The following is a 20959-nucleotide window of genomic DNA, read 5'->3' on the forward strand; positions in this document are numbered from 1 at the left end:
GTAATACCCAAATCTTTCAGAGCTGGAACTCACTGGCATCAATTAGAGGAAGTTTTCACCACTGTCAGTAAGTTTTGGATCTGGTCTGTGTGGCTGAAACTTTGTATGTTGACCAAAAAACAAGAAGAATTAAAAAGAAAGAAGGGGTTTTGAGGAAGAAAGGCACAATAATTATGTGGGACTCAAATTTATGTAAACTGGAGAAGATATTTTGCTATGATAATATAGTATATACCATTAAAAGACCCAGTGTAGCTTTAAATATACCATATATATTTAATTTGGATCAGGCCTATATTTATCAGTACATCTTCAATAACAAGCATTTTTAAGGAATTCATAAAGCTTGTTTGACTGTGACAAGTTTGTTTGACAGCAGAGATGAAACCCAGATGTTCATAATTCATGCAGCTTGACGTAACAAGCCATAGATTTTCATTATTGGGTGTGAGTATGTATCTTTAGGTAGAGATAAGTAGTGCAATTCTGTCTTACCGTTTTCCCTGTTGTAATGTGAACTGAGCCGTTGCCTGTTGTGATTTTCAGACTGTACATCAGTTCAAGTTTGACTTTCTCCAAGAAGTCTGTCACCACGAGCACTTTATTCCTCTGTGCCTGCCCATACGGTCTTCAAACATTCCTGGTAAGGCACCACCCTGAAAGGGTTTTTGCACAGTGATGAATTATCAGGAGATTCTCTCAAGCATTATGCCTGCACATCAGGCACAGAAGCCCAGAATGGGTTTTCAGGTGTGACACTTAAGCAGTGTAGTAAAAATAACATCATTTCAGTATGCCTGTAAATAAATACAACCCCTGACAGCCCATTTAGGTGAGGGGAGGTGCCTTTTGCTGGAGTATTTGAGATGAATGAACTGGACAATTTGTGAGGACTGACTACTAAGGCTGCAGTAGCTGGTGAGCTAGGGAAGGGGTTGAACAGGTACGGCAGGAATGCAAAGCTGAGGCAGTGATAAGGGCATTGTGAAACTTTAGTATTTAAGAACAGGCTTTCTGCTACTGTTGGGATGTGTCCGTGTAACAGCCCTTCTTTCCTGCGGAAGATCTGAACTTGGCATGCAGCATGTTTGGAAACATCCATCTCTCAGATAATCAGCCTTCGGTACTTCTTGTTTTAGAAATCATAGAATGGTCAGGGTTGGAAGGGACCTTAAAGATCTTTTGCCTCCAGAGTATCTTAGACTAGCAGACAGGTCCCATGCAATAGTCCTTTTCCTCCAACTGCATTTACTTTCTTGGCTTCTGGCAAGCCTGAACTCTATGTGCTTACCACATGTGGCATTTTACCACAAGCAGTGAGGCAAGAGAGGCCCATTTCAGAATCTGGACAGTTAATAATGAGCTGTCTCTCAAGGCACGGGATACTGTGTGTACCACATATTTTGCATGAACAGGTTTTGCCTGTGCTCTACCACAGGAGTGAATCCACCTTGACCATGCCCCAAAGCCAGCAGCCACTGTGCATTCAATCTTTTGCATTGAAATCTGTTATTTCAAACATTAATTTGTGACAAGTGGACAGTACTAGGTGCAAAGGTACGCGGTACTTGTTTCCAAAGGCACTGGGATTTCAGCCCTGGGCACAGTTCCTAGTTCTGACAGTTTTCTGTGAACTCTGGGGAGTTCAGGTATGGTCCTTTAAGCTGCTGAGAGTGGAAGGTGTCTTGCAGTGGAAGGCAGAATCATCTCTCAAACTATGGGCCCTTGTCTCCTTTTTGTTTCGGTTTTCAGCATCAAAAACTGAGTTCAGTTTGATGCTCATAGTTTGATTCAAGCTGTTCAATTCAAGTCAAATTTAAAAAAAAAATAAGAAAGATATATAGCAAATCTATTTTTACGCTTAATAAGTGAAAAATATGCATGATTTTTGCCTATTTTTGTTTCATTTTTATGAAAAATGAAGACCCTGTGACACCTTCAGAATCAACACAGGAATATCGAACATCAGGTATGAACAAAATGACTGCTGTCGGCAAGCAGAATTGTGCATCAAGAGCCTTAAGGTTTACTTGGGCTGCTGCCACTGAACTGTGGCAAATTCAGGCAAAAATTGTCATTTATTTTCCAAACTGGAATTATTCTAGAGCTCTGTGGTTTAGAGCTCTTCTAGCTAGAATATGGGAATAACAATTTAGACATGCCTCATAGAAGTGAATAGTCTTACTACATGCAAAACATGTGAGATTTATAGGAATGTGTATATAAATATAACATAAATATATGTATATATAAATATAATGATGTATATGAAGTGTAAAGAGTGCATAATTTTGAGAAATACTTGCAAGTGAAGGAGTAGAATGAGGCAATCAGATCAGAAAATCAAGGTTTAACAGTGGATTAAGTCAATAGTCATTGGAAAATTGAGGGAGGGGGTATGTAACCTACATAACAATTCAAGCATTCTTGTCCATTCTGTTCCAAGATATTCCAGAGTACACACTGACCAATGAATTTTGCCGTAAGCATTTTCTAATTGGAGTCCTGCTGCGGGAGGTTGGTTTTGCGTTGCAAGAAGACCAGGACATTAGGCACTTAGCTTTGGCTGTGCTTAAAAACTTAATGGCAAAGCATTCGTTTGACGATCGATATGCAGAGCCGGTAAAGAAACTGTTTGCTTATTCCTTTTCATTTACTTGTTCATACAGTCACTAAACGTATATGAAACTTCCTTAGCCACTAGTGTACAGTAATTAGTTTCTTCAGGATTATGTTGTATCTTTCATTTTTTTAGGCAAAACAAGCACAAATAGCAAACCTGTACATGCCACTCTATGGAATGCTTCTGGATAATATGCCAAGGATTTACATGAAGGATATGTTTCTTTTCAATATCAATACTTCCAATCAGGTAATGCATGTGATTTTTCAGAACACAGAAACACTCAAACTGAGGTCTGACCCACTCAATCTGGTGGGGAAAAGTCCAAGTTCATGCTGGTCACAAATTAGCTAACAAAATGCATGTCTGAAAATGCTGACTTGTTTGCACCTACAATGCTTAATTTGAAAGGTCTCAATTTGCAAAGCACCTGCAGGGCCCTGGGAGTCTCAATTGTAGGGTGTATAGGCTGTGAGTCTGGAACAGAGCCAGGATACTGGCTGTCCTGGGGCTGGAAACTCAAAGTTAGAGGTTTGCAGCCCCAGTCTGTCTGTCCAGTAGGTCTGCCTTGGTGCTGCAGGCTGAGGACCGTGTCTTTGCAGGGTTACGTAATGAACCTACAAGCAGTTTTACTTGTATAACAGAGGGACCATGAACTCTACCAGGAAGCCAAATGAGTGCATGCAAGTAGCTTTACCTTTAATACCAACGAAAGTGTCTGTATAAACTGCACATGTGGAGGAGCATGTTTGTTTATTTCTTAATACATTAGATGTGTTATAATCAAAGCCCTGCTTTAAAAATTAGAAACAGATTTCTGCCAGGGTGTTGTCTTTCAATCCTTCCAGCAAACGAGCCTGTTTCACAGTATCATTGCTAATGGCAGTTAATGGTCCTTTCCCAAGGCTGTGCTAGTGTTTAAGAAGCGAACACAGTTAGACTCAATCTGTCCTTTACAACTTCATTTATGGGAGGGTTTCCTATTACAGGTAAATATTTAGCGTATTATGGCAAGCCTTTCTCTTTTAAGGCTGCCATGTCTAAACAACTGAAAGTAGGTTTTCAAGCTCAAGGTCTAAGAAAAGCCTGTTGGGTGTGCTGTCACTGAGAAAGTTATGAGTGATATCATTTAATGGAGTTTCTTCTGTTTCCTTCAAAATACAGGGATCTAGGGATGACTTGAGCACAGCCGGAGGATTTCAGAGCCAGACAGCAATAAAACATGCAAACTCTGTGGACACGTCCTTTTCCAAAGATGTTCTGAACTCTATAGCAGGTATTAATGACAGATTGAACACGCACACAGGTAGATTTCTGTGTATCTCAATCCATCGTGCTTTCTGCTTAGTATTCATGGAGGATATCATTAACCCATTTTATACCATATTCAGGGAAACATGGTACACAAACTTTCTCTTCCCTTTGGGTATTTTTGGATGATTTTTATTTCTCTAATGAAGCTGCTGCTCATCCACTGCTTCACTTACTCTCCTGGTTTGGAATGATGCCAATATTCAGGCTCTCACAAATATCTGTGCCTGAGTTCATCCTTGTAGTCTCTGCCTGACATAAGGATAGTTCCAAGGTTTCTCCTGAAAACTTAGTTTTTCCAGGCTTAATGGAAGGGTAGAAATACAACTTTGTTCACTTCCTCCAAACCCATTTCAAAATTCAGGGAAGTGCATGGGCATCTTTCCACTGATTTTTGTGGTTTTAGGTCAGCCCTTACAGAATGCAGCAGACCATTTTAATGCCATGAATAACAGCAAATGGAAACATTTTACTTCAACCCGTTGCATGTTTTCAGTACTAAACAATTCATCAATAGCTTTGCTATTGGAAGTTCAAAGCACTGGTGTCAATCCAGCATGTGAAACATTTTAAGTTTTCCGTTTGTCTTATTAGTTTTTGTATCCATAAATGTTTTAGTTTAGCATGTTTGCTGTGACTTTCATTTACAGCCTTTTCATCAATAGCTATCTCTGCAGCAAACCATGCTGACTCCAGAGCTTCCTTAGCAAGTCTTGAATCTAACCCAAGTACCAATGAAAAAAACAGTGAGAGAACTGACACGTGTGAAAAGGTACATGTGCAAATGTTGAAAACAGTTACTGGAGGTAAAAACCTATCACTGTTCTTAACAAGGCCTTTTGTTGTAAATTCAACAGATCATGAGACCTTTGTCTTTGATTGGATCAACTCTTCGTTTTGACAAGTTGGATCAAGCTGAAACTAGAAGTCTTCTTATGTGTTTCCTTCACATTATGAAAACCATTTCAGAAGGTAAGAAAATATGCGCTCACTGCCTAATTTACTTTGTTGTAAGTTATTGTGAATACTGAAGCCAAACAAATACAAAATCAGAATAATCATGAGTGTATTTTACAAGCTTTGGGTCAAGTTTAGTTTCCTGTAACAGAAGCATAATATATTTTAATATCTTCTTTTAGATGCACTGATTTCCTACTGGTTGCGAGCACCATTCTCAGAAATAACAGACTTTTTCAGCATTTTAGAGTAAGTTCACTTTGTGGATTTTATGTTAAATGATAATGTTCTAAATGGCTGCTGCAAATAATATGTCTTTTAGGTTTATCCACCTCAGTTGGAATAGGCTGAGATAGGTCTTGTATCTTATCTTCTGAAGTCATATTGAAACATTATCCTTCAGTATGTTGGTCATTTCCATGAACAGAGAGCATAATGCTCTGGGTGTTCCTCCTAAAAGAGATTTTCATAGTAGCTTTCCCATTTGGAGTTGAGACTTTATTCTCTTGAGAAAAGTATTTTAGCTCTCCAAAACTTGCAGACTATCAGAAAAGCTATACAATGTAGGATTCCCTGCTTTTCACATCTCCAGGGTGATTTGCTCAATCTAGTCGATGCATGTCTGCAGAATCCATGCAGGTAGCTGTTTTCAGAATTTCCTCACCATTTTGTAAGTTAAACGCAAGTTATTTAACTCCAGCTGGTGAAGAAGTAATGATTTGCAGCCAAGGTTTTGCCTTTGCCACCTCACCAAGCAGAAATCTTCAACTGTGAAGGGAGCAACGGAACAAAGGTGTGGGAAGTGGTGCCACATCTTGTGCAGCCCTAGGCTGTGAATTGCTGCATTCCATTCTGTTTGTTTACTACGAGGTGCATATGCCACAGATCTCTTCAAGGCACTAAAATTCAGCATGTTTTTGTGATTAGGAAGCCATTAATAGACATAAAATGTGTTGTTTTATCTTTCAGGGTTTGTCTGCAAAATTTCAGATATCTAGGAAAACGCAATATTGTAAGGTAATTCTCTGGTTATAGATAGTATGTTTAGACAGTGTTTAAATGTTACTGCATTACATTAGGCTTAAATGAGGTTAAGAGTGTATCTATCAGTTTTCTCCTAAAAACATCAGTCTAACACTCTGAAGCCAGTGTATGCTTTATTTTTGCTTTTTTTGCAAGCAATGTTATCATGATGTTCTGGACATCTGAGTACATACGTAGTGTAAAAAATTACTTGCATGTGATGGTATGATAATCACTGTTGCATTTATGACCCAAAGTACCATATTTCTATGCACATGCCAAAGAAAAGGCTTTGAACACTGTATTTTTCATCCATATAATGGAAAGAACAATTTTTATAGGCTTAGATAAATGTTCCACAGTAATTACAAAAAAAATCTTCTGTCTTTACCCACTTTCTAAAGAAGTGTGAGATCGTGTTCCAGCTGTGAAATGTGAAATGCACACTTTGTCTCAGTTGATGTTTCATTCTTAATGTAATGTTACCACTGTGAACTTGTCTATATGTCATACTGTGGAAAAGCAAAAGATCACTGGATGAACCAGTTCATGCTCCATTGGAGGTTTTGTCAGGCCTGTATTTATTCTTCAGAGGCTTGGCAAATTAATGTCACGTTCCGTAACAGATTAACAGTTATTTTCTCTTAACAGGAAAATTGCTGCTGCTTTTAAGTTTGTTCAGGCCACCCAGAATAATGGAACTCTTAAAGGTTCGAACTCCTCTGGCCAGGCATTGGGTCTGCTCTCACAATGGTAATGACATGTATTATTAACTCCTATAAAACCACAAACTATGTTGTCATCCTCCAGCCCTTGTATACTGTCACAGTGTTGACTGAAAAGAGGATGATCCAATATGTAACATATTTAAAAACCCCCAAAGACATAAAACCCGTAAAAGAATTAAGGCCCTTTAACTTCAACGTGACTTGTAAGCTGTTGTTTTAAGTGTTATGTTCAGAAAAATCTTTACTTACTGTCAATATTGTGAAGTATGGCAGAAACAGTACTGATGTTTTCAGCTCAGATTCCTATTTGAAAGATAATCCACAGTTTTCCCCAACCTGATGGAGTTCATATTCCTGCAATGTTATGCTTTCATGGAATCTCACTGCTTTAGGGATAAAGTGTGTCTATGGATACACTCACAGTATTGGGCGATTTGTTCCTCCCCGGTAACGTAGGGCTAATCATTTTCATGGACTGCGTGTTAATAAGGTGCAGGTGCAGCACGTTTAATAATATTTTTGGCCCTTTCAGTGGAAAGTGGGATCCTTTTCACATTAATAGTGCAAAACTCTAGAGAGAAAGCAAACTTTTGATGCTGTGCAGCTTGTGGTTGTATCTAAGAGCATGGTGAGAAAGTTGCCCTCCCTCATGAGCTTGGATTATTTACATATAGCTGGAATATGCTCACCATTATAAGCATGTTATCTTGGAATGGAACAAGGAGGAAAAATGATGCTTTCTCTGCCATAGTTCTTCCTTTGTTCCTCTACTGAGCAGTGTTCAAGAAGCAGCTCTGATTTCGTTACCCCAGCTGGAGCTGGCACACAGCCTTTAGGAGACTGTTGTTTTGTTGCACATTTGCAGATGAACTAACATGGTGGCAATACAGAAAAGAAAGTCACATTTCTGCTATCTTCACGGCCTTCACACTTTACCCTCTCACAGATCACCATTTGTGGTCCAAATGACTATTTGTTTGTCCTGTTGTAATACAGAGCATTTTTTTGATCATGAGTTGAGAGTTGTTGCCAGTAATCACCTCTAACTTCCACTTGTATTTTTGTATTTTAGTTTTCTGAAATGTTCATATGAAACCAGACTTTCCATCCCTCTGCAAAAAAATAACAAACCAGAACAAGCAAAAACCAAACACCACCACCATAAAAAACCACCTTGGGATCAAATTTCCACAAGTTCAAACTACATTAGTTTATTCGTTTGCCAGGATATGCACCCAAATTTTTCCACTGTTACCATTGGAAGTCTTTATCATGATGACTGGCGAAAGTCTGGCATCAGTTCCATACCTGTGCTGGCAACTTAGAAATGATTTCTGTAGAAATAGCCAACATAAAAGAGGACTTAGCTAGGTACTGGAAGTAATTCTGTCTTAAAATATTTTTGAATTATGCAAAATGAGGAAGCAACACATTTTATTTCTTTTTTATTAAATACATCTGTATTTTAATAAGTGACCTGAATTTTGAGAGACGTTAAATCTTACTGAATTCTGTAGTGGTGAAAAATTCTTTCAAAAAGTGTGATAAGCACTGGTATTTTATTTCTAAGCTTCTCATATTTTAATGATGTGTTTGCCAGCATCAAAGAGGGTTAAAAGATCACACACATAGGCACGCTGATATTTGTACTGTCCCTGTCAGTTTGTCATCATTTTTTTCCCCTCACAGAAGCTGTATTAGTTCTTGCTTGCGCAGGATATATTTTTCTTGTATTCTAAGTTGAAAGAACTCATCTCAGTTTCTCTTCACCCAAAGGTAGTTTTTCTAAACATCAGCCAGCTATTTAAGCTGATGCTTTTTTTCAGTGCCGAATAAGTGCTTGTCTCCTGTGATCTGAAGAAATCACAGCACATCTGTCTGTTTTGTCTACCTCACTGACTTTCTTCTTCATCTTTGTTTGTCTGAAGAGATTTGCATTTGTTTAACTTAGCCTTTGAAAAATACTAGAGAAAATTCTAACTGACATGGGAAAATTCTGTATAGGCATGATAGTTTATTCTTTGTTTCTGTTTTTGATAGTATCTTTTAATTTCAGGGTGCATTCTACTTCTAATCATGATGGCCACAAACATCACAGGTCTCAGACATTACCAATAATCCGTGGCAAAAATGCACTTTCTAACCCCAAACTCTTGCAGATGATAGACAGCAGCACTGCAAGTAAGTACAAAATAAATATGTATTCCTTCTGGAGTTTTACGGGGGTTTGGATCAGGCTCTGTACAATTGAACTTGTTGTCATGAGTGCCACCGAAAGCCTGAAGTGGAGCCTAAACATAAATAGAGCTGCTGATTTTGCCTTTTTTTTTTTTTTTTTTTTAGGTAACTAAGAAACCTGAACTTTAACTTTATCAAAGTTCATGTAGAAACAAAATTAATTAAAATAACCTGACATTATTTAAATAGCCTTAATGACTAGTTATTTCCCCCTTCCCAGCATCTCTTGCATCTGTGGTTATGTACCTTGTACAAGCAAAAATTCACTGGCTGAAATGTTACATTTGTTCGATCTAGGAATAAAAGCGAACTTTTCATGGCCAAAGGTTCTTTTAATGATGAGATTCGAGCCTTGTATCTCATTTTCCAATTATCTTTCTCTCCTCCTTTGAGGACAAACAGAACCAAAGGAAGAATATGTTAACATCCCTGATGCAGCTGGTGAAAGTTGACTCAAATTCCTTCCCCTTTCATCTCCTGTGAGCAGTTTTCTTCCAAATACTCCTGTGGTTAAATGTACTTTAGGACCCCACCTCTTCTCTGCTGAGACTTAATGATTCGATTGTAGAATTACAGCATCTTTAACTCCACTCAGAAGGTTGTTTGTCATCTTGCCTTATATGTTGTAGGCAGCTCCAACGAAACAGACATTGTACAGTATGTAGACACAGAGGCAAACATTGCTACAGAAGTTTCCCTCACAATCCTTGACCTGTTATGTCTTTACACTCTGAATCACCAGGTATGTTTTGCTGTTTCATTTTCTGCTTGAACTGGTGTTGTGTGGGATATGTGGTGGAAGGAAAGCCTGGGGGAGTAGGCACACAGAAAGCTGGAAATGCCTGAAATAGCACGATAGGGAAATACGGTATGTCAGTGCTCAGTAAAGGTATTTTATGAAGGAATTGACTTCTATGACCCAAACTGAGTAGAAGGATGTAGATGAAGACCATCCTAGGTATCCAGGGCTATGCACAGCCTTACTCTGCATGGAACTGTCATGCATCTACTAATGTATGACTGTCATGCATCTGAACCGTGTTTATCCCACTAGATTTCAGAGATGTTAGACAAAAGATTTCCAAACTACTTATTATCTGTATAGTCAACAGGTGGATCTTCTGCCTCTTTAAAAATTGCTCTACAAATACTGGCCCAAATGATATGCTGTAAGTCTCACAGCTACAATACAGCAGGCAGCTCCTTTTGGATTTAGTGTCTATGTCACCTGAGCCATTAGATCTACTCTGTAACGTTCACAAATAGGAGTACAGGCATAGGAAAGTGCTGTCCTTGGAAAAACTACAAGTAAAAAGAGTCTGCAGCAAGCTGGGAATGCCTCATCTGCAGAAATTTTACACCGAAAAACTATCTTCCTAGGAACGCTCTGATGTAAAGTCCAGCAGATCCTTCTGTTTGTTCACTTTAATGACCAGAATGTCCTGTCTTGTCTGTGAACCTTCCAGAGGCAGCTCCAGCAATCCGATTGCCAGAATGCGTTGATGAAGAAAGTCTTTGACACACACATGCTCTTTTTGCAAATCAACCAGTCAGCAGCTGCTCTCAAGCACGTCTTCGCTGCCCTGAGGCTGTTTGTAGGCAAGGTAACTGTGGTTTTATTCTGTTAGTCTGACCTATTAATATGTTATAGCAAGTACAGCTTGAGGACATATAGGTACTTTGAAAGAGTTCTGATCTTCACTGTATTACTGCTCATTCTTGTGAGACCTCACGTGGAGTATTGTGTGCAGTTCTGGTGTCCTCAACATAAAAAGGACATGGAACTGTTGGAACAAGTCCAGAGGAGGACCACGAGGATGATCAGGGGACTGGAGCACCTCCCGTATGAAGACAGGCTGAGAAAGTTGGGGCTGTTCAGACTGGAGAAGAGAAGGGCTGCGTGGAGACCTCATAGCAGCCTTCCAGTATCTGAAGGGGGCCTATAGGGATGCTGGGGAGGGACTCTTCATTAGGGACTGTAGTGATAGGACAAGGGGTAACGGGTTAAAACTTAAACAGGGGAAGTTTAGATTGGATATAAGGAGGAAATTCTTTCCTGTTAGGGTGGTGAGGCACTGGAATGGGTTGCTCAGGGAGGTTGTGAATGCTCCATCCCTGGCAGTGTTCAAGACCAGGTTGGACGAGGCCTTTGGTGATATGATTTAGCATAAGGTGTTGCTGCCCATGGCAGGGGGGTTGGAACTAGATGATCTTAAGGTCCTTTACAACCCTAACGATTCTATGATTCTATGATTCCTGACAAATATATCTTCTGATTTATTGTTGATTAAAAGGGAGAAGTTCACACTGTCTGAAAAATTCTGTTTTGAAAAATGAAAAATTTACTGAGAAAATGGATCTTGTAGAGTAAATAGATAAGTAATGTCCAGGTCTGTGTTGTCTGGTTGTATCATTGGCTTTCTTGCTTTCGCCACCCATGGAAGCAAGCTTGAAACCCATGGTCTTCATAGCAGATACATGGGTTGCAAAATCTAGCTAGCAGTGAATGATAAGCTGTCCGAAGAGGACCTAACAGGAGAGTATTCCATACACATCACCAGAAGTTCATCCAACCTAATAAAGTTTCAGAATACTTTGTTTTCAACATAGAAGAGTTTTTAGACAAAAACATGGTTTTGGGTCAAACTGTTTATTTGATTGCATCACATCATAGGTCAGCGATCAAAGGCAATTTGACACTTTGTGTCAACCACAAAGTCTGCGCAGCTGCCAAGTCGTAGATGAGATCCTCTCAACTAAACAATGTAGCACGCTGGTAACCATCGCTGCTGGCCGGATCTCCCAGATGTTTCTATCAAATGCAACAGTGTAGATCAGTTTAAACCATGTGGCCTCCTTCAGGTTGTTATATCAGGGGAAAGGAGCGGAAAATCATGTTTCTCCCGGTAACGTAGCTTGAGGACGTGGGGGAAAACACAAAGTAAACAATCCACAGACTGCTTTAAATTACATACTAGATGGGAACAGAAGAGGAGGATGAGTAAATATCCAGGATTACCCATTTCATTCAGCCTGTATCTCTCGGGACTGAATTCTCTCTTCAGAGTTCTGTGGGAGCAGGGATCACGTGTGGTTTCTGCAGCAGAACCTCTCGAGCAGTACTTGAGATCTGTAGCCAAGACGTGTATCTTCCACCTCTCCTCTCCTCAGTCTTGTCTTCTGTTACATTCACCCTGCTGATAAATAGCAGGTATAGTTTGGAAAGCCATCCTTCATTCTCTGTTGTCCCCTGCTGTTCAAAGCCTTGACCACTGGATATTTGCTGACTTAGCTACTGAAAGTGTTTTCTTTCTCCTGAGCACCTTTTATAGTAGTGCAAAATGCCACTCACGCTTTTCCTGATTAGCTATTCTGCATTCCTTGCAGATAGGCTGCTCTGCTTTTATGCTTGCTGTGTGCCAGCTGCTGTCTGGATTTCCTCTAGGCCAGTTTGTTACATTGCATATGGTGTTTGTATGAAAAACTGTGTGTGGTTTTTACCTAATCTTAATTTGCACATGGGGATTATGTTTAGCTGATAGCTAATTTTTTCAGTAAACCCTGGTGTGAATTAGTATGGGAGACAGGGTTGTTTTTACTGATGGCTTAACAAAGTATTGACTGTACGAAGGCCTGAGAGTAGTGCTAAACACACTTTTTCTTCAATAGTTCCCATCAGCATTCTTCCAAGGACAAGCAGATCTCTGCGGTTCTCTCTGCTATGAAATCCTGAAGTGTTGTAACCATAGGTCACGTTCGACTCAGACAGAGGCATCTGCTCTTCTTTATTTTTTCATGAGAAAGAACTTTGAATTTAACAAGCAGAAATCAATAGTCAGATCCCATCTACAGGTAAGTGAAGTGTGTGATCATCAGTGTTTAGCTGATACTGGTTTACTGGACCGATTTGTGTCATTGTTATTTTTAAGCACTGTAGCAAAGTAATTCTTTTGGAGTGCTCAGGCAAGCCTCTTTGGCAGCTTGATTTTCCTGTAAAGTCTGAAGACATTGGGCTGGATTCTCTGCTGTTCCTGGGCTTTTCAGCTCTATTTCAGGGAGAGACAGCAACTGTGAATGTAGCCACATAGCCAGATAAATGGCTATTCTCGACTCACATGCACTGCTTATAGTAGTGATAACATAGCTGATGCAGGAATTAAACAGAATATGACAGTATAGTTAAGGAAATAGAAAGTCCAGTATCAATGCACTTACATTGCAAAATGAGCAATTACAAACATTGGAAAGATTACTCATAGTCCTTGTGTTTGTATATGTTACTTTCTTAAGACAGGTATAAATGTAAATCTCTGCTAGCCTTATACATCAAGACATATTAAAATAGGGATTAAAAACTATCCAGAAATGGTTTTGTTTGCTAACTGCAGCCTGTGTTTGCTCCCCTCATGCAGCTCATCAAAGCAGTGAGCCAGCTAATAGCAGATGCAGGGATTGGTGGATCTCGTTTTCAACATTCACTTGCAATTATAAATAACTTTGCTAATGGAGACAAGCAGATGAAAGTAAGAAACATTTTTGTTGTCTATCACTACCTCTTGTAAAAGGTCAACCATTTCAGAGGAGCAAGTGTTTCAGTGAATAAATTTGCTGGTTTTTATTAGTGATGAATGCATTCATAGTGTGCCTTTTTCAGGCAGCCTGAAATTCATGAAAATGCTTGTGACTCGGAAGCTTAATAACTGAAAATAATTTTTGAAACAAAAAAGGTATTTTTTGTTTAAAAATTGTATTATTTGTTATTCACTTGCTTATTTTGTTTATTTGCCTGATGTCAGAGGAGGTGTCATGCATTGTGACAATGACACAATTGCAGCTGACAGTTTTTAGTCTACAAACTGTCCCTTATTTTTCAGTCTGTTCAGTAAATGTGTAGCAAAAACATGCATGACATCTGGGTTTTGTAACAACTTGCTAACCCCCTGAAAAAGGCATTTAGCTCTTAGATTAGTTACCATTACTATTATATTCATCATCTGTAGTAAAGGTGTTGAAAAGGATTCCAGTCTTTAATTTTTACAATTCCTGTCCAAACATTTGTCAACATGCATTTTGAATTTCATACTTTGGAGGTGTTTTTCATTCCCTGAAGGTGACTATAGGGTATCTCCACTGAGGTTAATAATAGTTAGTGTAAGCAAATTGGTAGGTAATTGGCATAAGTAATTTGATGTCTTACTTAATAAGGTGCAGTTACAACTGTATTTGTTTTCAAAGTCCAGCTTTGATTTCCCAGCACTGCAGTCAGTCACACTGCTTCTGTAACATGCTCATCTCTGTGTTGTAGGGAGGGAGCATTTAATTTCATGTAATTTTTCTGGATGTTTTTACTTTTAAACAAAGGGAATGAGGGAAAAAAAGTCTGAAATTAGGAATATATTTCATTGCTCATCTGAAAAAGGACTCACTTTGCTCAGTGTGAGAACACCAAGAGCCAGGCCATTGTGCTTTATTCCCTGCAGTAAAACATGCTGTGAGTTAAGCAGAACTGTCTATAGCGCCTGGTGCTGTTCATCAGCTGAATGTACACAAGAATCCAGCCCTGGATCCAGTAGGCAATCGAGGAGCAAATGTTTCAGTTTGCTGACTTCAGCAGAGTTGTTGCATACAGGCTGGTACAGCTGACTGACTGGGATATCCTGTAGGTGCCATGCCAGTAAAAAAATGTCAAGTATTTGTGTCCACTATGTATGTAATGTGGAACTATGACTCTGCTTCAAAGCCTGCTGAATTAGGGAAGGGAAAGAAGGTCTTCCGTAAGCAGGACTTCAGCTTATTCAGGGGTGCTGCATGTGGCTCTTCAGATGGTTTTAGTGATGTATTGCTTATCTTTCCCAAAGAACGTTAATTTCCCAGCAGAGGTGAAGGATCTGACCAAACGCATCAGAACAGTTTTGATGGCCACAGCTCAGATGAAGGAGCATGAGAAGGACCCTGAGATGCTTGTGGATCTGCAGTACAGCCTGGCAAATTCATATGCCAGCACACCAGAATTACGTAGGACATGGCTTGAAAGCATGGCCAAGATTCATGCAAGAAATGGAGATTTATCAGAGGTAATATAAATGAATTAATAGGAAATCTATTTGTCTTTAGGCTGAGATGTTCTGATAAAAAAGGCTCTGAAAAATAGACAATAGTAGTGATTTAAGGGAATCATACAGTGTCTTTCACATAGTTGAAAGTGGAGGGAGGCAGGTTTTCTGAAAAACACCTAGAGAGGTGGTGGTGTCCTTTTCATCAAAACATAAATGGTTGAAGCAAAACTCCAGTGCATAACCCAGGAATATCTTATTTACTCGGTAGTCTTTCTTGAGAAAATCTATGCTTTTACCTAAGACACTTAGTGAAATTAACACTCAAGAAGGATTTCATCACTTAACCCTTTATTTTCTTAAATGATTCTATTAATTTTGCCTTCCCTTTTCTGCAGCATGACTTGACAGTGATGAAAATGTGTGCTCCTTATCACATGTATGCTGTAAGTCATACAGTGTACTTTAATATATACACGTATTTTTGTCTCTCATTACAGGCTGCTATGTGCTACATTCATATCGCTGCTCTGATTGCAGAGTACCTGAAAAGAAAGGGTAAGACAAACATATTCAAAACCAACTATGTATTTATAAACATTGTTGTTGAAAATAATTTTTGGCTTTCCTGCTTGCCTTCTGTATAAAGTAGTCTTAAAGCTGCTTGAATTCTTCCCAAACACTTTATTTTTAAAATATATCATAAATGCCATTCTTAGCTCTGAAACAGTGAAAGTGTATGTTTTGTGTTAAGAGTGTAATTTAAAGGTTTAGTTAGCTGGTGCTAAAAGAGAATGCTTCACTTGTTAGTCTGTCGTTATTAAGTATGCATGTATTAACACATACCAGTAGCAGTATACTAATACCATCTTACACTATCATAGGTTACTGGAAAATGGAAAAGATTTGTACCTCACGTATGCTCCTGGAAGATGGTCAAGTCTCTGATAGTAATGTGTTACTAACAACTCACAATGGAGGAAGTGAGTGCTCTAACCGTGCCTGTTTATGGGTCAAATAACATAATTAAGGAATCAAATTACTGTTCTCCAATTGATCTGGAAAAATATCTACCAAAGCAAACATATTTATAGTGCATGTTGATGGCTGTAACAGCAAGCAAGTAATGTTGGAAACTTTATATGTTACTTTCCTGATTCTCTTTGGCTTGTTTGATGAGTCGCTCAGAATGTCTCTGGTAAGGGCTTTTTCAACAAGAGGGCAGCCTGCTCTTCATTGGCAACAGAAATCCCTCTCAGGTCTATTGGAGTTTAGCATGAAAATCCATGTCCAATTCCAAAGCTGGGAGGGCAGGGGAGTGGAATTAATATCTGGTTATCCATATGTAACTTAGTACAGATAAAGATTTTTTTCTTTGCTTATTAGAGGAAAAAAGTGCAGTCTTTTATTTTTAAATCCATCTATGCCAATGGTTATTTAGCTTGTGAAGTGTGTATTTAAAAGTAATTATTAGCATGAGATATTTTAGCAGTTTTCAAAAAGAGCAACTTCTGAGGGCAAGGGCAAATATATGGGGAAGAGAAAACTTGGTTTTGAAGAGACCATAGTTCTCCACTACACCTGGAAGTGTCTGTGGGTGAGATGAAAAAATGCATCCTTTCAGAAGGAAACTTTCTGTGAAGAACAGTAGAGATGGTTCACTAGTGGTAAAATATTTTGCATGAGTAACAGATCGCAGGAGGTGGAGCAAAAAATCTTATTTTTAATCTATATTTAAATGATCCTCAAAAGTTGACAGAGAGGATGGAGCCCCTCTCTCAATGTGTAAAGGTTAGTTTTTTAAGCTAACCTTTACATTGAACAAAAGTTATATTAGAAGTTCATCACCTCCTCTAACATGTTTACCTTCTCTGTTCAAGAGTGGTAGTAAAACCTTCATGGGTCAAACTCTACCTCATCCGTAATGTGCAATGCCTGTGCAAGTTGTTCCTTCTGCAGCTGTTGGACTAAGAACCCAGCTTAGCAAATACTAGATGTAAATTCAGTTTTAATACTTGTGATTTTTCCCATCAACAGCTTCTGCCACCGCCCTGAGCTTTCTACAAGAGAGTTTTTCTCTTAGGGCTCTGGTCACCTCACTGCCATGGTATCCTCAAACCTGGTAAAGGCACACTGTGCTCCAGAGCAGGCATCTCTCTATCAGATGCAGCAAGCCCTGGGCAACTGTGCCACTCTCCTTTAGGAAAACAGATGGGTGGGACAAGTGCAGATCCCAGCATGTAGCATTAAGTGCCTGTGGGTCAGGCCAGGAGTTACAGCACTGGTTTTATGAGTATAAATTTTCTCATCTCAGCCTGCCTATCAATTCCAGTGTAGATGAGCATTGCACATGTAGTTTTGCAAGGGCTGCCAGCACTGTACAGCTAAGGAACCAAAATGCCAAAGAGAGGAAAAGATTGCATCAGGAAAATGTTATAGTTACCCTTTGCCTGGACAAGTGGATTTATATCATAGTGAAAATGTGTAACAGTCTCATAAATTCAGGCAGTCCCATTTGTGCTTCTCATCACTTGGGCTGTGAAAAAAGTAATTAACCCAGTCAAATAAAATCAGATCTGTTTTAATTGCATTCAGTAGCTTTTTTTTATGATCTGGTTATTCACGCGTTAATTGACATTGTTATGACTTGCACTTCAAGGCTTATTTTCCATGGGATGGCCTGCTTTTCTGAGCATTACCCCCAACATTAAAGAAGAAGGCGCTATGAAAGAAGACTCCGGGATGCAAGATACTCCTTATAATGAGGTCAACAGCATTAACATTTATATACTTGTTCTATATCAACAGCTAGTGTTATTTCTAATGGAAGCCTGTGCATGTTACAAGTTATAGTGAGGGTGTACTTCAGACAGTATTAAAAGGCACGCAGCTTTTAAGTGAATTGTCATAGCTGTTGTACTAAATAGCAGGGATAGCTGTTTTGCTAACAAGAGCGTTAAGTACCAGAGCAGGTAGTTAGGGAGTCCATGAAGCCCAAACCCATTCTTCTGTATGAGTTGTCAAGTATTCAAGTACTTTCATGTTACTGTTATTTGAGGGTTTTTATCTAAAGAAGAGCTAGGTCACCAATACCTGATTAAACATTGTGTTACTGAAATAAACCTTAATATAGAAGACACAGAATAAAAATTAACAGTGGGTGTATGCTTTTGCTGCATTGCTATTAATTAAATGCCACCAGCTGTCAAGTGATCTGTTTATATCTGTGGAATTACAGAATATTCTTGTGGAGCAGCTGGAGTTGTGTGTTGAATACCTGTGGAAGTCTGAGAGATATGAGCTTATTGCTGAGGTTAACAAGCCTATCATTGCTGTTTTTGAAAAGCAGAGGGACTTTAAAGTAAGTTGATTTATATATTTGTATTTTTTGATTTTCTTAAAAGAGCAGTGAAGAGAAGTTTAAAGGAAAAAAAAATGTGCTTTCTTTAAAAGGAATCTTTTTTCTTCATGTCTGTAATTTCTCCTTTTAATGCTTTGTGCTGTGAGTAAATAAAAATAACCCTCTGGTATCTTACTTTCCTCTTTCCAGCATCAATACAATGGTTAATAGACAAAAAATTTTCAAACAGACCTCTCGTATTATCCAGTGGATGTGAATTTTGCATGTTTTTAAATGTTTTTAAACCAAAAGCACATTTCCATTGTATTTAGTTTTAGAAAGTGCTGATAAATCGTGTGATCTCTTCACAGTTCCAAGTTTTTTTTCTTTTATTTACTTGGTGATCTCAATATATAATGAATAACCAGACTATAATCTCATTTACTGATTTTCTGGTTTTAAATCATAGTAAAAGCCAAGAGGTAAATAGCAATAAGCTGTATGCTTAGAAAACAGGTTTTGAAGAAAATTTAACTCTGCCCTAGCCAAAACCAGCACACTTAGTTGAAATTTTGTTTCACTATCCTGAGAAAGTGCTCTTTAGTGATAATTGTGGACAGTGTGTCTTTGCATGGGCGTAGGAGCTGATTGGAACTGTTGGCACCCTGCTCTCACCTGCACATAGGATACTTGGGTTCCCTCTTGGTAGGTCTCTGCCACTGTGGCCCTATGCACAGAAACACCGACTGCCACAAAACTGCTCAGAAGATGAAAGAAACCTTGAAATGACTGATAACAAGGTTAAACTATTCTTTCAGTATGTACAGCCATCTTTGCAAAGGTTTGGGTATCCAGTTAAGGCAAGCCATGCTTGTACAGAACTAAAGTATCTGCATGCTCTCACTTCCCCCGCTCCTCCCTGTTTCCTAATGTAGAGGCTGTCTGATTTGTACTATGACATTCACCGCTCATACCTGAAGGTTGCAGAAGTAGTGAACTCTGAGAAACGTCTCTTTGGGCGATATTACCGTGTTGCATTTTATGGGCAGGTAAGTCAACTTGTGTTCTTTTGTCTCCACACATTCCCAGATTTCAGCATGTTCCTGTAATCCTGATGTATTTTCAAGAAGCTAAACCAGGGAAACGCTTGGCAATGAATCATGGGGTAGAAAGGGCCTTGTGGGTCAGACTCCAAGCAAGATTTTACTCTGAATAAAGAGCACTCAGTTGCATACGTGTAAACTGCTGCTATGTATTTATTGGTGTGTTGGAAAACAGCCTTTTACATCAGCTTTAGTTCTTGACTTCATCAAGCAAAACTGAGACTGAGGCAGGGCAGGGTGTTTTCTGAGTAAAATTTACATAAAACCAGGTAAGACATCTTTTATTGATCTGTGGTTCCCTTCTATAACAGAGCTTAAGTAGAGCAGAATGCAGTAGATGTTTTGTTGTGTTTCTCGCTGACTCTGACTTCTGCTTTCAGGCCACCTCTGATTCTGTGCAGTGTACTGTAGAGTAGTTTGATTCCCTCTGCTGTGCTTCAGCATCCTCAAAGCATTATTTTGTGCTTTCTCCTACTACAGACCAGTGTAGCAACCCAGCATGTTCCTTTTAAGACCTGGTTTTAGCAAGCATACTATTTCCTTTACTCTTACAAAAAAAAAAAAGAAAAGTAAATAATAAGGTGTGTAAAAAACAGACTGATGTGAATCTGCTTGCTAATTAGATTTTAATGCAGAAATTTACTCTTCTCTCCTTTTGATCTTATTCAAGGCTGTGGTAAGTCTAGTTCTTTTGCATGTTTTGTTTAACTCTCTCCTCACACATCCTCCATCCCTCCCTGTACTGTTACTTAACATTAACTTTCCTGTGCTCTCAATTCTTTGGTTTCTGGCAGATGAAATAACATTGTTTCATTTGTTGTTTCATCCTGCAAATTAACTTTTGTTTGTTCAGTTACCCGAATTAACCAAGCTGTGTCTGTTGCCATGTTATATGTGCACCATGGGGCCCAATGCTGCATCATCTCATCTCAGTGGAAGTTTTTCTTTCAGCTTCACTGGGAGCAGGATTGGACCCCTTCATTCTCTGTTGAAGAACTCAGTGTAGCATTAATGCTGTTTGAATGCAAACCTGCTTTCCTGGCCTGCGCAGCAGCTCCAAAGAGAAAGGCTGTTGTGTCAGTATGATCTGTGGCAATGGTAACTGCCGCGCTCTGGGCAGGGTACAGCCATGTTCCTGGTATTCCCTTGTAGGAACAAGCAAACTGGGAGTCGGAGACAAATGGTGTCCTGGCTCTTCATACAGATTAGCAAAGCTGAACTTGCCAAATTCAAGTAGAAAGCAAGCTGCACTGAGGAAGGGTAGAGTTTTCCTTATGCCTGGCCTTCCTCAAAATAGGGGCAGCAGTGTGGGAAACAGGACTCTTCTACTTGCATCTTCTTGCCAGAGCTCTTTCAGAGGCAGCTACTTGTAAGTGGGTAATTTAGCTGCAGCAGTTCTGCTGAACTGGGTTAAAATCTCTGTTACAGTGCAATGACTTTTCAGCTGCCAGTGCCACGAGAGCAACCTCATTTAAACAGCTTTCATGCATATGACATTTTCATAGCTGCGTATTGCTCAGTCTGGTCCATTCCCTGATGCCCCTGGACACTGAGCTCTAAATGCAAGCAAGTACAACTTCCTC

The 20959-nt window shown here is 39.2% G+C and overlaps 1 protein-coding gene across 10 annotated transcripts in view; it reads left to right on the forward strand.

Moving 5' to 3' along the window:
- Positions 1-20959, forward strand: part of DOCK10 (dedicator of cytokinesis 10) — a 161241-nt gene that overhangs the window by 127783 nt on the left and 12499 nt on the right. For 8 of the 10 annotated variants that reach the window (XM_061453006.1, XM_061453007.1, XM_061453011.1 and 5 more), the window contains 21 exons: positions 547-643; positions 1925-1969; positions 2447-2622; positions 2756-2872; positions 3788-3899; positions 4585-4706; positions 4792-4906; positions 5074-5140; positions 5861-5908; positions 6566-6667; positions 8699-8823; positions 9510-9622; positions 10347-10484; positions 12550-12732; positions 13293-13403; positions 14739-14954; positions 15434-15491; positions 15818-15916; positions 17593-17699; positions 18172-18294; positions 19209-19322. In XM_061453006.1, coding sequence (XP_061308990.1) covers positions 547-643; positions 1925-1969; positions 2447-2622; positions 2756-2872; positions 3788-3899; positions 4585-4706; positions 4792-4906; positions 5074-5140; positions 5861-5908; positions 6566-6667; positions 8699-8823; positions 9510-9622; positions 10347-10484; positions 12550-12732; positions 13293-13403; positions 14739-14954; positions 15434-15491; positions 15818-15916; positions 17593-17699; positions 18172-18294; positions 19209-19322 — 2388 coding nt within the window. The remainder of the gene's footprint in view (positions 1-546; positions 644-1924; positions 1970-2446; positions 2623-2755; positions 2873-3787; positions 3900-4584; positions 4707-4791; positions 4907-5073; positions 5141-5860; positions 5909-6565; positions 6668-8698; positions 8824-9509; positions 9623-10346; positions 10485-12549; positions 12733-13292; positions 13404-14738; positions 14955-15433; positions 15492-15817; positions 15917-17592; positions 17700-18171; positions 18295-19208; positions 19323-20959) is intronic. The other 2 variants (XM_061453009.1, XM_061453010.1) reach the window with 2 other exon arrangements.

This window comes from Pezoporus flaviventris, unplaced genomic scaffold, assembly GCF_033815535.1.
Source record: "Pezoporus flaviventris isolate CSIRO_AGI_PZ_B2104156 unplaced genomic scaffold, CSIRO_AGI_Pfla_v1 ptg000013l, whole genome shotgun sequence".
Taxonomy (NCBI): domain Eukaryota; kingdom Metazoa; phylum Chordata; class Aves; order Psittaciformes; family Psittacidae; genus Pezoporus; species Pezoporus flaviventris.